Genomic DNA, 21,397 nt, shown 5'->3' with positions numbered 1-21,397 from the left:
GCTTATGATTTATTCACTATAGTCAAATCAATTTAAACATGAAACTTTTTATTTATTTATTTTTAAAGTTGTAAAATAATATTCATTGTAATACTTTAACAATAAATCTTGAAATAACATTATTTTTTAATTGCCCCGTTTAATTTGAGTAAACTCATTTAAATACGTGATTTGAACCTTAAACGTGTCATAATTGTTATCATTGGAACCAATTCTTTTAACCATAAAGATATATTGGATCCAGTTTTTGTTATATAAAGCATATATACAGTTTGACTTGACGAAAAAAAAAAGAAAAAAAAAAAAAAAGAAAAAGATATACACACTCATCCTTACCAATAAATCTTTGATTGATCTTCTAATCGGGGCTAGTATTATTTATATGTGTAGTTACTTTGTGTAAATTTGTACATAGGCGATGATTTATATGAAAGTTGGTCTTAGCTCTTGTACTCCCACATGAATTTGAAATACATTAACGTTAACTTTACCCATGAATTCTGAGCCACCAAGGATTAGAACAGCAGAACATGGCCTGGTCTAAACTAAAACATTAAGACAGCTTTGTGATAGTACATGGTAATTAAATGTATAGAGTTAGTGTACAAAGAACCAGGAAAACAAATTAAGGCAATTGCTTAAGGGTTTTTCGTTGTGAAATCTAATCTTAAATAATTGTCTTTCCCTAAGCATGTTAGCATACTCTAAAGATCTAGACCTATATGAATGAACTTTAAGAGCAGCCATATATCACTGTACATCAATTATTTATTATTTTGATGTTTTTTTTTTTTTTTTTTTTTTTTTTTTTTTATGATTTGGGAGAGTTTGGTCGTGGAGGCCAAAAACTGTTTTGTCCAAAATTTGAGTCTGCTTTTGTCTTCGAACTCCATGTGCCGGCCGCTGTTTTCGTGTTTCTAGATAAAACCCTTTTATCGATGATTGTGTTAAAGAAACAACAACACAAGATTATATGGTTCAGCAGTCCCATAAACAGGAATGTTTAAACTTCCCGTGAAATATAGGCTCCATTAATTAATCTATCCACTACTCTTTGGAAGTCAAAGAGTTGTTCTTTCTTCCATGTCTCTAAATGATGGAGAAGGTCAGGACAAACTTCCAACGTTGTAAATCTACTGTCCAGAATGTGCAAGTGAAGAAAATATGGGATCGGAGGACATCCCGGCCCACTGATCTCTCCTATTGATTTTATAATCTTTCAAGAACACAGTGATGATATAATCACCATTCCAAGTTCTTTTTCCTTTTTGGTATTTCTTAAGATTGAAAAAAAGTTCTTTTTAAAGTTCATCCTAGTTATAACTAAGATGTTATAGGGCTCTTAAATTACAACGTATCTTTTATCATAAATCTTTGTTTGTGGTCTCACTAACACTAAGTTAGAAGCACGTACGTAGCCTCTATCTCTTCGCCTCTATATATGATAGCCTTCCAATGAGTTTAGGGGAAAGATCTAGCATTAGTGCCCGCGCTTTGCCATGAAATCAAATAATTTTTCTTTGCGCAAAAAGAAATAATAACTGCAACCGAAAGAGAGAGCTTTAGCAAGAACAGAGAAATTTGGATAAATGCATTTAGTGGCAACCTCTTGCCAACCTTTAATTGCTTAAACTATGCTATTTGATCTAAATTCATTCGTACCAAGTTGTGTTTGAGTGGCCACCATGGATTCTAGCTGAAGATTTTCTAGGATGATACACGCAGAGAAGATCAGGATCATAAATCTATAAATATCTAGAGCAGGCCAAGGGAGATATACTAGGACCAAATTAATTGATAGCCCAGTGGCAACCAATTAGCAACACCCATATAGATCCATCTTGGAATTTTTAATTATGACTCTACAAGCATGCATTAATTGTAATGCAAGGCATTTTGATCTTGATTGGAATACATTGCGTTTTTCTTACTTGAGTACTGATGAGGTTCAATGAAAACCTTACGAAAATTATGAGCACCTATAAAAGTCCCTTTTTGTGATTAGGGGACCTATGGGGAAATAATATACTTAATTTGATACAATACATAGGGAGAATTATGAAGACTTCAAAGCTTGTATTTATGTGTTTGAAATTAAAGATGATGTAATGAAAGAGATGAATTAGGAGTTGAAGTAAAAGAAGAATATAAACTTCAAAAAAATTGGAATTGGAATTGGTGTCGTTGCTTCATGAATATTTATAAAGTCATGAAAATATTTATATCAACTTGCATAAACATAGGTAAAGTGAAAAAATTGTTGTGATGATATATATTTGAAATTATTTAGGATAACATTGTCTAATAAGAGGAGCGTTTGGAAACAGGGGTCAAGTGTATCTAAAAAGTTTTATTTTTATTTTTTATTAAAAATAATTAGTTTTAATGTTTTGGGATTGTTTTGATGCGCTGATCATAAAAATAATTTTTTAAAAAATAAAAAAATTATTATTTTAATATATTTTAAAATAAAACATAGTTTTAAAACGATACTCTCAAACATGTCTAAAATAAGAATTCACTTTAATAGATCAAAATGATGACGTTTTGTGCGCTATTTACTGGATCTAGTTACAGTAACAGCTGTGTATAACGTAGGAAGAGATTATCAAAGTCGGGGTATGTTTTTCTGGGGCTTTGCGTCTTCAGGGATGCCTCTAAACAGGCTTGGGCCTTAGCAATGTAAGATAAATACATGACGTCGGTCCCTTATATATAACATGCACTTTTAAGCCTCTTTGTTATTGAAAAGAAATCTTTTTCCTCTTTTGTCACCAAATTATATATTTTTTTAACCAAGATATTAAAAGAAACTAACATGCCTTGGAAAACAATGTTCATGTAGACTCAAGTTTAATTGTTAACTGCAATGGTCTAATGATAATTTGTTATTTCCCATCAAATATAATTGAAAAAAAAGGCTATTAGGATTAGAATGATATTTTCACAAGGTTAATTGGTTATTATTAGTTTAATTGTCGATGCTTGAGTCCTGTGGGCACCAATTGTCAGCGTCATATATAAACCTGGACTGAATTGGCTTAACAGATCAATTCGATAACTTAGAATTTGTTCCAAACAGGGTCTCATTATGAATATGTAAAATATATCCTCCGCCGTCGTTTTAATTAAGCATGCATGTTAGCAGACTCTAAATATCTAGACCTATAACAATGACCAAAGTTTAGACCAAGCATGCAATAATTTTTAGAGAAATAATACAGCAACTGACAGAGAGATCTTAACAAGAAGAAATAAATTCGGATGAAATGTGTGCAGTAGCAAACTCTTGCATGTTAGAAAAATAATATAAATTATATTCTGGAACTTTATTTAAAAGTTTAAGTTATTGGATTAAGATAATTCTTTGATATGATATTAGAGTTTTAATAACCAAGTAGTCACAAGTTCAAATCTCACCATTCTCATTTATTTGATAAAAATTAAACATAAGGTAATATGAATTTATGCAAGTTTCAAGCCCAAAAGACTTTCACTTGAAAGGATGTGTTAAAAAATAATATAAATCATATTTAAAAACCTTATCTAAAAATTTAAATTATTGGGTTAAGATGGCTCCTTACATTACCAACCTTAAGTTAATATTTATTGCTTAATTATGCTATGTGATCTAATTAATTCATTCTCACCAAGTTGTGCAGTAGCAGCCTCATAAAATTATGCATTGTTCTCTGCGCTATGCCTTCTAGGTTGAGATCGTGGACGTTTTCACTGACAGTTTCAATTTTTCCTTCTAATTATAATTAGTGATAGATTTTGTATAATTTGACAGTTGATTCTACGATCACTGTTTATAGCAAATACCTTGCCTGTGGTTTACAAGTTTTAGGTTTTTGTTTCATGGAAAAAAAAACTTAGCACAATTCTTTTGCTTATTCACTCACTGGATCAGTTAGCTAGCCTAACCCCATGCTATTCACCATAGAAAATAAAGCTGCAGCTTTCGCAGCTACATCCTTAGAGAGGAGGTAGTCTTAATGGTAAATTCTATACCTATGCGAGAAATGAATGCACTAACTAAATAATGTTGTTTCATTAATAGTCAATCACTGTAGAAATTAAAAATCTTGAAATTGGTGTCTTAAAGAAGAGCAGAATCAAAGCTTTTGTCCTTAATAAAAAAAAAAAGTTCTGTGAACTACTTCAAGTTGTTCATGTGCCACCAAAATATATTTCTATGAATCAAATAAAAACCATATAAAATATCCTATTAATCAAATGTTAATTTTAATTTTAAATTCCATGCTCACCCCCATAAACTACCTTTGCAGTCCTATAAATTGGGAAGCTTCCTTCCCTGTTTTCATCATCAATATCCAATTAACTCCTTATTGAGAAACAGATAGAGAGAAGTTAGCTATGGCAGCTTTATCCTCCAATTCTTTAGCTGAATTCCTTCTACTTCTTATTGCCATTAGTTCATACTTAAACTCTGGTTCAGCTGCTAGAGTCACCACAGAATCCAGTACAGAATTCATAAGAACATCTTGTAATACAACAACTTATCCAAGACTTTGCTGTACTTTCCTCTCTATCCATTCAAGCACGATCCAGACAAGCCCTAAGCTCCTAGCCAATGCAGCCCTTAACGTGACACTGTCATCAGCTAAATCAACTTCAAACCATGCTATCGACGCTCTCTCAAACCCATGGCATGAAGCCTAGGGAGGTGTCCGCCATGAAAGATTGTGTAGAGGAGTTGAGTGACGCGGTGATCGAGCTTGGAAAATCCATGGATGAGATGAGTCATGCTAGACAGTCCAACTTTCAGTCGATGATTGTGACGTACAAACTTGGGTTAGTGCTGCTTTGACTGATGAGAGCACGTGTAGTGATGGGTTCGCAGGAAAAGCCATGAATGGGAATTTGAAGACTGCTGTTAGGGGAAGGATTGTGAAATATAGCACAGTTGACTAGCAATGCTTTGGCTTTGATCAACAATTATGCCTCAGACCCAGAAATGTTGGGTTGATTGTGAAATTAGTTGAAGAAACGAGAAATCCTTCGCTCACCTCAGACCCAGAACTGTGTTGGTTTTAATATGTATCTGGTTAAATCTGATAAAAAATACAATCCACCTTAGCCAAGTGATTCTGCTGACTCAATTCGGTCTTCTAAGATAATTGCTGGTAACATCAAAGTTATCAAAGAAAACGAAACCATTTAAGATTCAGATCATGAGGAGTTTCCATGATTTTATTAAAAAAATTAAAAATTAAATTAGATTTTAATTGAATCACTTGAGTTTAATCAAATCAAATTTCATTTAATTTTTTTAAAGAGATAGATCCCATGTGCTCATCCTCATAAAAATTAATAAATGATGCCTCTTCTAAGATAAGAGTTGGCCTTACCATCATTGTATTGGAAGACAAAACCCAAATATTTTGCCTTCTTTAATTTCCAGTTTTGTTCTTGTTATTGTTTTTTTTTTTTTCTTTCACAGTTCGAAGGATAATGCTGACAAAAGCATACAAGGAGGGAGAGTACAAAAAACCCAAGCAAAAGCCTAAGCCAAAGCAGGAAAATGATAAATAGGAACAAAGAAATAATAATAAGCCTACATGAGCCCTAATTAAAAAAAGCCCTCTCTTGTACGTAGGTCTTGACCTGGATATTAAAGGGTTTTCCTTTATTTATATCTGGGTTCAAATTTTATTGTGTATACCTATCATTTCTGTGGTATCTTGCATGCTTACTGGATTTACAGGATGTTCAGTGGGTTATGAGATTAATCGTGGTGCACGCAAACTAGTCCGGATACACACATAAATAAAAAAAAAATAAAAAACCCTCTCTATTTAGGATGACCAACAAGATATGAGTTGTAGGTACCACGGCACCTCTCTAAGTTTAAAATTTTGTTATGATCCTTGGTTTAATCTTAATAACTTGCACCCCTTAGTTAGCCCCTCTAAACTCTGTAAAATCACACCCCTAATTCTTAATTTTTTATTCCGCCCCTGTCCTCGCTACTCTGCTGCATCTTTTCTTCTTTCTTTGGTCACTGGCTGGGGATATGGGAGAGTTTGATTGTTCAAAATTAATAATTTTTGGGTTAAAAAATGGAGATTTTTGTTTTAAATAATCCTATAAATTTGAGATTTTTTATTTTGACGGCATAAACTTTTACTATTTAGCTGAAATACCCACTCCAGGTGGAATAGAGGCAAATATAACTTATTCCCTGACAGTACTTAATTCGTTCTTATGGTATAAGCAATTTATTATTTGAATAAATAATAAATATAACTAAAAAAAGTAGTTGGTGCAGGGAGACATGAACCTCCTGTGATCAAGATGTTATACAATATTTCTCCAATATAATTATTTAATTATTATATCATTAAGTAACGTTTAGTTACTATCTTATAACAAAAAATTAATAATAATAATGAAGAAAGAAACAAACATGAGATACAGTTATTTTTATCTCTTGTATCCCGTAACCAAACAAAACCTTACTAAAAACAAAATAAAGAATGAAAAGTTTTATTTTCCACCTTTGAAGAAAGCCAAGGCTCCAACCAAAGGTGCATTTAAGTATGTAGCTGGTTCTGATTGACTAATATTGAGACGACTATCAAGAAATTGATCGTTGTTGTTTGGTCCTCCGACAACAGCCCCGACAAGGACGTTCTGGTTAGGCATTTTGGTCGCCAAATAGCTGTTACCATCATGACATCCAATATGTCCATGGAAAGTAGAGATGGAAGGCAAGCTCGATCCTCGGTGATGAATTCTCTGTGGGAATTTTAGGCCATATCCAACCATGTACGACAGCCCTGATGGATTGCTTCCTAGTATGTAATCCACCTGCGTCAAGCAATGCGCCATTACTTTTCTTTTCTTTTCTTAATTTTAATGGCTACGATTTTCTCAATGGACTAGAAGTGGACTCGATAAGATATTTAATACCTGGGTTTTGGCGACCTCGACGAGTCTCGACGGGGTGGCAACCACAGAACCGCAATGAACTGATCGGTTGGCAGCTTGTAGATAGCGAGAGTAAACAATAAGAAGAAACGATAAAGCCGTTGCATGTTGCAAGTTACTTCCTCCTGGTTTGAACATAAGCCCGCCTGATCGACATATATACAGAAACGTTGGCATCAAATGGGGTAAATCAAGCTATCCAGAAAGATCGATGTCAGAAAATGCTACCTGGAGAGTATGTTACTGATTTGGTTGGTGACTCAGGCAACAAGGAACACACGAAACAGTCAGCATTGGTAATGAAGGAGCTACAGAGGAGCTCATCACCTTCTGTGGATCGAAATAAATCTTAGATTAAGCTAAAATATTCACGAATGATAATTAGAAGAGAAAAAATGGGGTCGAGAGATTACTGGAGAAACTAATATGTTAATCCCACTATGTTTTGAATCCCATCCGAACTCAAAAATACTGCCTCCTAGAGTTGCCATGTTCTTTACAACATAATCCCAGTACTTGGGTTCCTGAGTTGCCTTGGATAACCATGCTGCTCCCCAGATTAGTTCATCCTGTAAGACAAATGTATTCATCATATATATATATGATAATTTTAGATATTGGATAGATGAATCATTACCAATATTGTACTATAGGTTATAAAATCTTAGCAACTCCATAACTTTCGTTAATATTGTGATCAAATACATACATGGTAGCCATTGAAATCGCAATAAAATGGGCATGCCCCTCGTCCGATACTCTCATTGTAAGATCCTTGATAATTGTTTGCAAAGTCGAAGACCTGAAAGATTATCAAGACATTATTGTATAGCATAATTAGAGGAGAGAAGAAACTAATTAGAGATCAAAAGTGCATTGCCTTATAATTTAACAATTTTTGATGCCCACAATTGTTATTAACATTATCGAACTAGCTACTACCAATTACCTGGGATGCCCTCTGGAGAAGTACCCTAGAATACCGGTTGTCTTTGTTCTTGAACACGATCGAAGAGGCAGCTAGAGCAGCAGCAATCTCGGCTGAAACTTCTGATCCAGGATGGGTTTGATTAACAACGTAAGTAGTTCTGAGAGTGTCCATGTCTTCAGGTCTCTCCCAACATGTGTGGTCGCTGATGGGATCGCCGACTTGGGCAACAACCATGCCAGGTTTGCTTGTGGCCTTCAGGAAATAGTCTGTACCCCATCGTAGAGCCTCTAACGCATGTTCCAAATCTGAGCCCATGGATTCACCAAACTCTACTATACTCCACGCCAACAACGTTGTTGTGAATGCCATTGGAAAATGGAATTTTACGTTGTCACCAGCATCATAGTACCCACCAACCATATTCATCTACAAGAATGTTAAGAACATCATAGTTTCTTGTCAACAGGAAGCACATAACTATATAGATTTCAATCGGGCCGGCATAAATGTGTTAAAATTTGGGTTGTTGGTTGGACTTTATTATGTATTGTATTTGTGCGTCCATTCTATTAAATAAAACAAGCAGTGTTTCTTGAGAAAATGAAAACATTATACTTCAAATTTTATTAAAATTTATGTAATAAATGATATGATATAAAGAAAGTCATAAAAAGGATTGATCAGAACGCATTGATCATAAAAAGACACATAATTAAAAAAAAATAGTAATATAATTGAAAATAGAGCTAATTCTAACAACGGGTTTTGACATTGCTAACAAAAATAATATTTTTCACAAATTAAAAAAAAATTGCTTAAAATTATTTTTATAAGTTTATATTTTTATCGTTTTGATATATTAATATCAAAATAATTTAAAAAAAAAATAAAAATAGAATGAACTAATTTACATATAAAAAATTTTGACAGCAATAAAAATTTAGCCAATCGAGCATGTACAAAAGCAAATCAGACGTTAATTTGTAAGTCTAGCATACAAAACCATTGAGCAAATTTGTGAACTGCGTGCTTGAATATGCATTGGAAAGACATAGCCACTTACACCAATATCAGATCCATCTCTTAGGGCAGAATCCTTCCTCCAATTCATCCTTTGATTAGGAGGCAACTTCCCTGATCTCTGCCCTTCGAAAAACAAAATGCTTTTAGTCAACGCATCTGCATAATCATGTGACATGGCTGCTGTCACCACCGTTACCCCTACCAACAACATCAGCACAGCCATCTTCTTCGTGCTCTTGCCACCCATTCTTTCTCTCAATTCCAATTCTCCTCTTCTACCAGTCAATTTAACAGGCATAATTGTCAGCTCTCGATGCACTAATATATATACAAATTAAGGGCTGAATGCTGACGAGGAAGCCGTATGTTCTTTTACCATTGTGATGTTAATCTCGGTATGAGCTTGTTAGGAAAGCATTAACTCAATTTCCCACTATGGTTTTGTTGTTAATTATATTTTTAAAGCCTAATTAATTACTAAGGTTTAGTTAAGTTTAGTGCATCATATGATTCTGTCATTTTATTACCGTCTTTGCTTGATACTTTTTACTTTGTTTTATTGATGTTTCTAAAAAGGAAGTTGCAGGATGATTTGTTTCCAGTTCCAGTTCCCTTTATTGTTCCTGCATTTGTTGATTTACTATAAAAAAAAATATAAATGTCATATATATCTACCAATTTATGGACCGTTCAAAATCTCTTTATGGATATTTTGACATGACGGATACGTTCCAGAGAAGATTCTAATCACATTGCTTGTCTATCTGTCTTAGGAGGATTATCTAGTGTAGCGTACGGGTAACAATTTCATATACAGATTTAAATGGAAAGTAATTTTTATATTATATTAAAAATAATTAGTGAGACCGTATTAATTATTTTTTGAGATTTATTTTTAAGAAATAATTAAATAGAAATAAATGTGAGAGAAAAATTACAAGTTGAAATATTCTTATTATTTTTAGTGGGTCATAGATTTTATTATCTTTCTTATATTAATCTCTGTATTTTTGTTCAATGTGCACCCTATGACTAATTAATAGAATGTCATTAATTACTTATAATGCACTGTAAAAGTTTCCACAAATGGGTTATTTTTTTTGAATAATTATCTTATCTAATGAGTAATGAATAATATATAAATATTATCACACATAGTACACACACATTTATATCATATAAATATTGATACATGAGCTTTTTTAGAAAAATAAAATATTTTCTTAATTTAATTTGATGTTTTCCTCTTCAATGCTATTATACTTGTTTAGTTTTTTTTTTCCCTATTTAATTGGAATAGTTTTTGCACTCTATTTTTTCTATTTAATATTTCTAGGGTTTTCTAATTTTACAAATTGTGTTCTTTGTTCTTGAGGGCTTTTACTTATAATAAACATTGTTATACTTCATTTTCATTTGCATTAGTTAGTATCAAAACCCAAAAATTCTTATTGGTTTTGACTAGAGGATGTACATGATGTGTATTAAAGCTCAATAATTTCTAATATTTTTGGTTGGAAGACATAAAAAACATGTACTAAAGCTCATTGATTTCTAGTAGTTAATTGTTATGTATAGTTTTTCATAATCTAATTTTTAACCCCTCTCAAATATCCACCAAAAGGGCTGACATATGAAAAAAAAAAAACAGGAAAAAAAATAATTTGTTTCATAAATAAATAAATATTTCAAAAAATTCAAGAAATTTAATTAAAAAAAAAGGAAAGAAGAATAAAATACAATTATGGGTGAAAATTGTGAAGAAAAATTGAGAAAATGATTGAAATTGGCTAAATAATTAAAAATTAGAAAGTCAGGGACCAAGTTGGAAAAGCCACAAATATTGAGGGACTATTTGAATGTAATGAGAGATGAAATTGAGAAGTTAAGAGAAAGGGTTGGAATTGGATAAAAGATTGAATTGTAAAACCAATTGAGTTGGAAAAAACGTCAATATTAATGGATCATTTGAAATGCAACCATGGGCAAAATTGAAAGAAATATTAAGAGAAAAGGTTGGAATTGGTAAAAAAAAGAAAAAAAAAAGTCAAGAATCAAATTCAGAAGGGTGTCAAAATTGAGGAACCAAGGTGCAAATATGAAAATTCCAATTAAATGAAATGAAGTCTTCTAGGCAAAATGAAGTTGTTTCATGCTTTAATTCAAAAAAGAAATTAAAAAAAAAAAAAAAACAAATGCACCATAATAACATCATTTTGGCGCATTGTTTTAAATAATGTCCTTCTTCAGCATGCCTTCTACAATTTTTATTTTCTTTTCTTCATGTTTTTGATCCGACTTGGGCCACCATTTTTTTTTCCCACACCCCTTTCTTGAAAAGGCCAAACAATACACAATTCTGTTCTCATGCGTGTATATAGGTATATTTGGGATTGTAATAATGGTTATGGTTTAAAATATTTTTATCTAGAAATATATTAAAATAATATTTTTTTATTTTTAAAAAATTATTTTTAAAATCAGCCTATAAAAATAATTAAAATAATTTCAAAACATAAAAAAATTATAATTTTTATTAAAATAAATAATTTTAAAAAATATAATTTCAACCATAAACCCTCACCTAAAAAATATATGCTCAGACCATCTAAACTCACTAGAAAATTAGTACAAAGAAGTCAACCCAAGCATGCTTAGCTAGCTAGAAACTAAAAAACAAGAGGTGCTAATCTAGAGAGAGAAAGTTATGAGAGAGAGAGATAAATAGTTATGCGTTGAGAGAAGTGTGGGTTTGAGTTAGAAAATACTAATAATAATAATAAAAAAAAGTAGCTAGGAAGACTCTTAATATTTAAGTTAATATAAAGTATTAATGGAGAAACTCTTACAGAAATTAAATAAAATATGTATAATTAAAGAGAGGGGAGGAGAATAAATTCTAGGATTTTCTCAGCATGTGAGATAACTTTCCGTAGTAGCTAGCGTCCATGAAGTTTACATCGGCCTTTGTTAGCGGATTTTGGAAAAAACTGAAAACCCTGTGCTTAATCTTGTCAGTAATAAATGCTTGTTAGTAACTACGAAACATATATTTTTTTTATTTAAAAATATATTAAAATAGTATTTTATTTTTATTTTTAAAAAATTTATTTTTAATAACAGCATTTAAAAACAATTTAAAAATATATAAAAAATTAATTTAAAATTAAAAATATAATTAAACCACAATAAAGCAAAGCGAGATAAAGAGAATGAGAGCTTTGTTCCAGAAGAACGTTGCAAAGTCACTCAAGCTATATATACACAACCCACAAGAGGTATAATTGTAAGAGGGGGTAAATTATAAAATGTAAAAAAAGAAATTAAAAGTAAGAGAATTATGAACGATGAAAAAATAAATGCAAATCAAGAAATTGAGGTAGATTTTTAAAAGGGAATGAATTATAAACGATCCATTGCTTGGATTGAAGAGAAAATGTAAATATGAGCGTGCACTACAATATGTCTAACATTTGTCTCGACGATCTCTCAAACCCATGGCATGAAGCCTAGGGAGGTCGCCGCCATGAAAGATTGTGTAGAGGAGTTGAGTGGTGCGGTGAACGAGCTTAGAAAATCTCTGTTTTTTTCTTAATTTTAGGATAATGCTAGGAGAACTTGGGTTTTTTACTAATGAACATGGCATTAGTTTTAAGGTAAAGTTTTCAAACTATAGAATATGAATCTTATCGCATTTGGAGATATAATAATAATATAGAGTATAATAACCCCTATTTTACTGGTGGCCGGCCCGGTCCAAGGTCCTGGTTCCAGGTTTTAACCGGGTCAGTCGGGTCAATTTTTTTTTTAAAAAATCAAAACGACGTCAGTTTAGTAAAAAAAAAAAATAATAATAAAAGTTAAAGGGTTTGCACCCGGGTCTTGCCGGGTCAGCCGAATCACACCGGGTTTTTCTTTTTTTATTTTTTATTCAATCCGGCTTAGTTTTAGTCTCGGATTAGCTGGTTCCGGATTAACCCGCCAGGCTGAATTTCAAAACTATGCTACCAACTCATTGGCAAAGAATATAATTATAATTGCAGTTGTAATTAATTCCCTTTCTTCCCCTTTCAGGAGAGAAAGAAAACATGAGGAACAGAATATCAGCAAGATGGGGGGCGGGGATTCTACAAGGGCGGATGTGATCTGAAGTAAGCCAGGAGGCCAACAAGAGGTGCATTAATGTATGTGGTTGGCTCTGTGTGTACAAAATCTGCTCTCGAATCAGAGTAGGAATCCTCTTTATCAGGTCCACCAACAACAGCTCCTATTAGCAGGTTAGGATTAGGATCATTGCTTTGAAAGTATGGAGCTCCACCTTGACAATTGATGCTGGCAGGGTGCTGATCAACAGAAGGCAGAGACGAGCCACGGTGGTGTATCTTCCGAGGGAATTTGCTGCCATATCCAACCATGTATGACATCTTCAATGGATTAGTTCCCAGTATGTAATCCACCTGCGTAGATTTCACCATTTTGTAACATTTCCTTTGCTAATGTACAAGACCGGTGACAAGATTGATGACGTAACCAAGGATGGAGAAAGGATGTAGACCTACCTGCCCTCTTGCGAATTGAATAAGCCTAGCAGGAGTGGCAACGACATTACCGCAATGAATTTCTCTGTTGGATTGATTCAGATAGCGAGCATAAGCAAGAAGAAGAAAGGATAAAGCTGTGGCATGTTGCAAGTTACTTCCTCCTGGTTTGAACAGAAGTCCACCTGAAAAGAATTTTGGAACCAATTTGAATTGTTTGCAGTTCCATCACAGAATGAATTGCGAAAGAAATTCATGAACAAGTTAGGGCTACCTGGAGAGTATGAGACATAGACAGTAGGTGATTCAGGCAACACAGTGCAAACAAACTTGTCTGCGTTGGGAATGAATGGACCTACATCAGAAGTGTTGTTTGAAAGCAACAGCTGAAAAGAAAGCAACAAGAAGAGTTTAGAGAAGAGCATATTATAACAACGAACAGAGATGCTGCAATCAAGTTCGATATATAGTCACCTTTGAAACAAGTATGTTAATACCAGCATTCTTAGTATCCCATCCGAATTCAGCGAAGCTGCCACCGCCATAGCCGACTCGATCAGTGTGTTCTGCAGCATTTTTTTCCAAATCGCTTATGTTTTGCACAATATAACTCCAGTAATTAGGTGCTTTGGTCGCCTTATATAGCCATGCTGCCCCCCAGATCAATTCATCCTGTAAAGACATTACCATTGATAATCATACTTAATTTGAGAATATGATTTTGCAATGGAAGCAGAGATTTATTGTAATTCATAATGACAGGTTCTGAATGTTCTGATGAGTACCTCATAGCCACTGAAATCGCAGTAAAAGGGGCACACCCACGGTCCCAGGGTATCGTTGTACGAACCACGGTTAGCATCTGCAAACTCAAACACCTAATCCATTTTTTTATCAGTGATTAAGTATGTTTAACCAATAGTTTAAGAACAAAGTGCATATGAAATACGAATCGATCTCATTTACCATTGCAGCTCTTTTGAGAAGCCTGGCAGAATACGCAGGATTGCTAGACCTAAACACCATGGAAGATGCTGCAAGGGCAGCTGCTATCTCAGCTGACACCTCCGAGCCTGGAAACTGTTTACTAGCTGCATAAGGGATTCTAGGTGTGTCCATGTCTTCAGGCCTCTCCCAGCAATTGTGATCACCATAAGGATCTCCAACTTGAACAAATACAAAGCCAGGGATGCTTGTGGCTTTAAGGAAGTAATCGGTTGCCCACTTAATAGCTTCTAGTGCATGTGGCAGGTCTGGACCCATGAAATCGCCAAAATCTAATACACTCCATGCCAGCATTGTTGTTGAGAACGCCATTGGAAAGTTGAACTTGACATTGTCGCCAGCATCATAGTATCTGTCGCACGTGTGCGGCGTCGCGGCGAAAAAATGTATTGTTTGTTCCATTTTCTTATCTACAATGTAAATCTATCTATATCTATGGGGATACAAGAAAATACTGTCTTTTATGGGTGGAAAATGGAAAGGGAGTCGCCACCTAGTATTTTGGTCACTAGGAACCCTAACTGGTCTCAAAGATCGGGTACGGGGACTAGTTGCGTAAAGGGAAGGTATTAGCAACCCAAATACGCCCTACCTAAGGTAAGCTGCATTGTTTTATTGTCTGATAAAATCTAAGGTATTTTTTCGTGTTTTTCTAGTTGTTGGTCTGTCTATGGTTCAAGAAAAATCCTCCTCGGTAAGAAAGGCTTTATCTTATCGGGTAAAATCCTAACCGTTCTAACGTCCATACCAAAATTTCATTAATAATATTTAGGAATACGTTTTACGTATAAATTCGTAATCCCAAATACTAAAAGAAAACAAAAAAAGATTTTTGATTTTTTTGAAATATTGGCCTAGTTCTCATGGCTTAAATAAACTGGTTATTAAAGCCAAAATGCATGCTAATACATATATTGTTTTGAAAATTTTCTTTGTTGTGTGAAAATATGATGTTATAATATTTATATATATATATTGGAGAGACTAGGCCGTATGCATGAAAACAAAACCTTTTTTTTTTGGAAAATATTTATTTTTTGATGCTTTAACAAAAATCGGGCATTTTAATACTGGGTTTGTATTCTTACGGTATAAAAATACAACCCAATATTAATCCACTTTGATAAAAATATGCAGAAAAATCAACAACATTTTTAGGGACTTTTTAGAATTTTTTTGAAAGCAAAAACATTTTTTATTCTGAAAATCTTTGATATTTTGACGAAAACCGGGTATTTTTAACACTGGTTTTGTATCTTTACGGTATAAAAATACAAACCAACATTAAACACTTTTGACCAAAACATGCAGGAAAATCATCAATATTTTTTTTAGATTTTTTTGAAATATTTTTTTTTTTAGTAGAAAAAATATATACACAATATACACACATATATATTACAATATACTATAATTCATAATATATATATAATAACAAATCGGGTTGGGCCGGCCCAAATGAATGGGCCGAACCCAACCTAGCTAGAATCGGGCCGATCTCGGCCCGCAAGGAGGATGGGCCGATCTCGGCCCGCAAGGAGGATGGGCCGATCTCGGCCCGCAAGGAGGATGGGCCGATCTCGGCCCGCAAGGAGGATGGGCCGATCTCGGCCCGCAAGGAGGATGGGCCGATCTCGGCCCGCAAGGAGGATGGGCCGATCTCGGCCCAACACAAAAAATTCTTTTGACTGGGCCAGACTCGGTCTGGCCCAAAATAAATAATAACAAAACTGGGCCGGAAACCCGGCCCAGTGTAAAAAAAAAAAAACCCACGGGGAAGGGAATTATTTTCCCTTCCCCTACCTCCTGCATGCAGAACGATTCTGCATGCAGGAGGATAACAAATATAAAAATGAAAACGTAGGGGGGGAAAGAAAAAATACCTGGCACGGCGGAGATGAGGCTGCTGGTCGAACGTACGGGTTGACGGTGTTGCAGCGGTGATCGGCGGCTCAGAACGACGGTTCCCCACAGTTCGGGTGTATCCTCTCGGGTCGTGTTCGGTTAACGTTTTCTTTAAACTCTCCCACGGCTTCTGTCCTCTTCTCCCTTTTTCAGTTTCGTTTTCTTGAGTTTTAGGTGTTTATTTCTTTAGGTCCACTGTTTCTCTCTCCTTCAGTTTCTCTCTCTCTCTTGGTTTCGGTCTCCTTTCTCTCCCGTGCTTCACATCTTTCCTCTTCTTTTATAGGCGGACAAAGGAGCGGGGCTGCATGGGCAGCGTGGGGAGCAGAACAAGGTGGGTTGAGCTGGGGCAACGTGGGGGGCAGCGCCGGTCGGCTGGTCGGTGAGCGTGGTCGATCACGGCGTGGCCCTCCTGGCTTCGCATCGTCCGAGGTGCATGGGCTTGGTCTGTCAGCGCACGCGAGGAGAGAGGGGCACCGCCTGATTAAACAAAGGTTTCGTCCATGCTGCTGCACGTTCGGGGAGGAAGAAGAAAGGTGAATAGTGCCGTTCAAAACGGCACCGTTCGGTCCTCTCTTTTTTTTTTTTTTTTTTTTTTTTTTTTTTTTTTTTTATGAAACGGCGTCGTTTTGGGGAAAACGCGCCGTTTCATTTAAAAAATGGCGCCAGAATACGCAAAATTTCAACTCAGCCCTCAATTATCTTTTGATTCTTTCAATTACGTCCCTGCCAAATTCGGTCCTCGCCCTCATAGTTGGCCGCGTTTTTCATCTTGGTCCTTGGCCTCTGATTTATGCAATTAAGCCCTCAATTGATCAATAAACTCCCAATTTCTTCAATTACGCCCCTGGATCAAATCAAGACAGCCCCCCATATTTACCCGCTTTTTCCAAATTGGTCCCTGGTTTCGGATTTTCACAATTAAACCCCTAATTGTCCATTAAACTTCAATATTTATGCGATTAAGCCCCTGATTTGACCCAATAAATTCCTAAAAAATATATTTTGGCCCCAGAACTTAAATTTCTTCTAATTAAAGCCCAAATTGACTTAAAAATCAATTTTTCTTGCACTCCAATCCTCTATAAAATTCAAATAAAATCCAATTAAGTCCATAAACATCTAAATTTGGGCTTTTCTCCTCAAACATTTACATTTTCCTTCTCAACAGGGCTCTCATCCTTCAAGAAAATACTGCCAAAAATCCAATCTCTGTATTTTTTAACCTCCTTGACCAATCTTTCGACCCTTTTCTGAGCGCTTATGCCTCTTGTTATTTTTTCTAACCTTCTTCGGCTATTTATTTATTTAGCCCAAAAATGGGTTACAACAGATGCCCCCTCTTTATAATGCTTACAGAGCAAAGGCGTAGTAAGTTTTATAAAGATAACCCAGTCTGAACTTCTGAAACTGATCTGGTCGAAGCTTGATCGATCTGAAACTCCTTCTTTACGACAATCCTCTTCGGCCTCAAATTTTGGGATCCCATCTGGCGATTCCCTAAAAATAGAAAATATGAGGTCCCCTCTGGCGCCCTCTTTTGACAATTATCGAAATACGAGATCCCTTCTGGCGATCTCCTTTAATCAAATCGGAACCCCATCTGGCGATTCCTATATGAAATATGAGATATGAGGTCCCATCTGGCGACCTCCAAATAGTGAAACACGAGATCCCTTCTGGCGATCTCCTTTAATCAACTTGGAATCCCATCTGGCGATTCCTTTTAACCAACATGAAATACGAGGTCCCATCTGGCGACCTCCAAATAGTGAAACCCGAGATCCCTTCTGGCGATCTCCTTTAATCAACTTGGAATCCCATCTGGCGATTCCTTTTAACAAATATGAAATACGAGGTCCCATCTGGCGACCTCCAAATAGTGAAACCCGAGATCCCTTCTGGCGATCTCCTTTAATCAACTTGGAATCCCATCTGGCGATTCCTTTTAACAAACATGAAATATGAGGTCCCATCTGGCGACCTCCAAATAGTGAAACCCGAGATCCCTTCTGGCGATCTCCTTTAATCAACTTGGAATCCCATCTGGCGGTTCCTTATTACCAACATGAAATATGAGGTCCCATCTGGTGACCTCCAAATAGCGAAACACGAGATCCCTTCTGGCGATCTCCTTTAATCAACTCGGAATCCCATCTGGCGATTCCTTTTAACAAACATGAAATATGAGGTCCCATCTGGCGACCTCCACAATAGTGAAATACGAGATCCCTTCTGGCGATCTCAAACAGCTTGGAATCCCATCTGGCGATTCCTTATTACCAAAGTTGATATTGATGTCGTTCTTCGTACGGGCAAGGTTTGGAAGCTATTATCTTCTCTTCTTGTTGTTCTAGAATCAACTCAACGATTCTTTCTTCGTCCACAATCTTGTTGGAATGCACTAAGATCTCCTCCTGTAACCATAAAAACAAACATGCAATGATTTATGATTAGATGCAATGCATGCATTCGTACCTGGTTTGAAACATAGGCCCCATCATCTTTTTCTAGTTTATGAAGCTCCTTCTTAACACGAGCTTGCTTTTGTATGCTGGATTCATCTCTCGTGTTGCCTCTTTTTATTGATCATATTCTTGGAGAAGAAGTCTTTGACTTTCTTCAAGTAGTCACTTTCTCAAAATGTATGACTTGTTATTGCCTTTTTGTCATGCTTTTTGTCAAATGCTTTAGCTTGGTTTTCAAATCTATTAGCTTCCGAAAAAAAACATCTTGTATTGCCCCCAACGTAGGGGTGTGATCCTAGTCTGAGCTTTTTATATAGAGAAGACATGCGTTCAGCTGATGCTAAACCTTTTAATAAGTGATGAGAATAACACCAAGACATGCACGGTTTGGATTAATACGAAAATGAATGTTGTGAGATCAATGCAAGAAGAAAGAAATCAATGGCCAAAACTTTGCTGTATTGATTTAAGGGCTTACATCAAGCATAATATCTTTTTACAGAGTCAGAATTCACAGGCCTAGCTAAGTCTTCTCCATCCATTCTAGCTAACTTCAATGCTCCTCCTGAGAATGCCTTTGTTACTACATAAGGACCCTCGTAATTTGGTGCCCATTTGCTTTGATCATCTCCGGGTAATGACAACATTTTCTTTAATACCAGATCCCCTTCTTGAAACATCCGCGGTCTAACCTTCTTATCATACGCCTTAGCCATTCGTTTCTGGTAAAGCTGGTGATGACATATTGCAGCCATCCTCTTTTCACTGATCAAGTTCAGTTGCTCGTGTCTCACTTTGGCCCACTCCGGCCTCTTCTAACTCAGAATCTATTAACACTCTTAACGACGGGATTTCTACTTCCAAGGGCATCACTGCTTCCATACCGTATACCAGAGAATATGGTGTAGACCCTGTCGAGGTTCGAACTGCAGTGCGATATGCATGAAGGGCAAATGGCAACATCTCATGCCAATCCCTATAGGTGACTACCATCTTCTGAATAATCTTTTTGATATTCTTGTTAGCAGCTTCTACCGCCCCGTTCATTTTCGGTTCTATATGGCGAAGAATTGGAATGCTTGATTTTCCATTTCGTGCAAAGCTCTATTTATCATCTTGCCGTTGAAGTTCTGGGCATTATCAGTTATAATCTTTTCTGGTGGACCATTACCGACATATCAAATCCCTCTCAATAAATTTCTTCACCACTTTTTGCGTCACATGAGCAAATGACCCGGCTTCTACCCATTTTGTGAAGTAGTCAATAGCCACGAGGATAAATCTATGACCATTGCTCGCTTTTGGGTTTACAGGTCCAATCACATCAATTCCCCACATCGCGAAGGGCCATGGAGATGTTAAGTTAAACAGAGGAGCGGGTGGCATATTGACCTTGTCACTGTAAATTTGACATTTGTGACATTTTCTGACATAGTCTATACAGTCTTTTTCTAGTGTCATCCAAAAATAACCAGCCCTTTGGATTTTTCTTGCCATCATATGTCCGCTAGCATGGGTTGAGCAAATCCCCTCATGGACCTCTCTTAATGCCCTTCTAGCATCTGCCTCATCTAAACACCTTAACAAGGTTCCATCAAATGACCTTTTATATAAAATCTCTCCATCTAAATAGAAGTCTATAGCCAACCTTCTCAAGGTTTTCTTATCCGTCTTAGAAGCTCCCACCGGATATTCCTGATTCTGCACAAGATTCTTGATATCGTAATACCAAGGTTGTCCGTCTATCTCTCCCTCAACTAAAAACAACAGTGAGCTGGATCATTTCTAATATCAATGTGTACCGGTTGTACCTTGCACTTGAGATCAATGGTAGTCATAGCAGCTAATGTGGCCAAAGCATCCGCAAAATGGTTCCCCTCCCTTCCCAGATGGGTGAATCTAATTTCTTCAAATTCCTTTGCTAGCATGGATAGGTATTCCTGGTAAGGTCTCAATTTTTCTTCTTTGGTTTGCCATTTCCCCTTTTACCTGGCAAAATGATCAACATTGAGTCCCCATATACATCAATCTTCTTTATTTTTCAACTCCAATGCTGCTTCTAAACCGAGGATACAAGCTTCATACTCAGCTGTATTGTTGGTGCACTCGAAGTGTAGTTTGACCGAAACTGGGTATTGTTTCTTAATCAGGAGAGATTATCACCGCCCCTGCCCCGTTACCATATACATTTACTGCCCCATCAAAAAACATGGTCCACCAATCTGTCTTTTCTTCTTCCTTTTCTATTGACAATATATCTTCATCAGGGGAACTCAAAATCCAAAGGTTCGTAATCTTCAATAGCATTATCGGCCAGATGGTCCGCGATTGCACTCCCTTTTACGGCTTTCCTTGTCATATACACTATGTCATATTCTGCTAATAAAACTTGCCACCTGGCAATCCTACTTGAGAGGAAAGGCTTATTACATATATACCTCAGAGGATCCACTTTTGAAATCAAACCAAGTGGTATATAGTATAACATGTAATGTCGCAACCTCTTTGCCGCCCACACCAACGCACAACAGAGCCTTTCTATCTCCGTGTATCTGGACTCACATTCAGTGAAT

At 35.8% G+C, this 21,397-nt stretch overlaps 1 protein-coding gene and 2 pseudogenes across 1 annotated transcript; 1 reads left to right on the top strand and 2 right to left on the bottom strand.

Annotated features, from left to right (window-relative positions):
• Positions 1–4,380: 4,380 nt before the first annotated feature.
• Positions 4,381–4,993, top strand: LOC118032510 (21 kDa protein-like; annotated as a pseudogene).
• Positions 4,994–6,513: 1,520 nt separating this feature from the next.
• Positions 6,514–9,158, bottom strand: LOC118032509 (endoglucanase 8-like; annotated as a pseudogene).
• Positions 9,159–12,907: 3,749 nt separating this feature from the next.
• On the bottom strand, positions 12,908–14,801 carry LOC118032508 (endoglucanase 4). The gene is made up of 6 exons (XM_035037220.2): positions 14,416–14,801; positions 14,235–14,327; positions 13,924–14,121; positions 13,724–13,835; positions 13,471–13,634; positions 12,908–13,368 (listed from the first exon to the last, which is right to left on the bottom strand). Exons 1-6 carry the CDS (start codon positions 14,764–14,766, stop codon positions 13,039–13,041), a joined length of 1,248 nt encoding a protein of 415 aa, XP_034893111.1. The 5' UTR covers positions 14,767–14,801; the 3' UTR covers positions 12,908–13,038.
• Between the last annotated feature and the right edge of the window lie 6,596 nt (positions 14,802–21,397).

Source organism: Populus alba, chromosome 15, assembly GCF_005239225.2.
Source record: "Populus alba chromosome 15, ASM523922v2, whole genome shotgun sequence".
Taxonomy (NCBI): domain Eukaryota; kingdom Viridiplantae; phylum Streptophyta; class Magnoliopsida; order Malpighiales; family Salicaceae; genus Populus; species Populus alba.
The sequence above is the reverse complement of the archived record's forward strand: the minus strand, read 5'-3'. Positions and strand labels throughout refer to the sequence as shown.

Bases quoted from the DNA above. Each gene is read 5' to 3' on its own strand.
- LOC118032508 (XM_035037220.2), bottom strand. From the start codon at position 14,766: ATGGCGTTCTCAACAACAATGCTGGCATGGAGTGTATTAGATTTTGGC. The intron at 14,328-14,415 runs GTAAATGAGATC...AAAATGGATTAG, and splicing joins TTCTCAAAAGAGCTGCAATG to GTGTTTGAGTTTGCAGATGC. The intron at 14,122-14,234 runs GTACTCATCAGA...ATGTCTTTACAG, and splicing joins GCGATTTCAGTGGCTATGAG to GATGAATTGATCTGGGGGGC.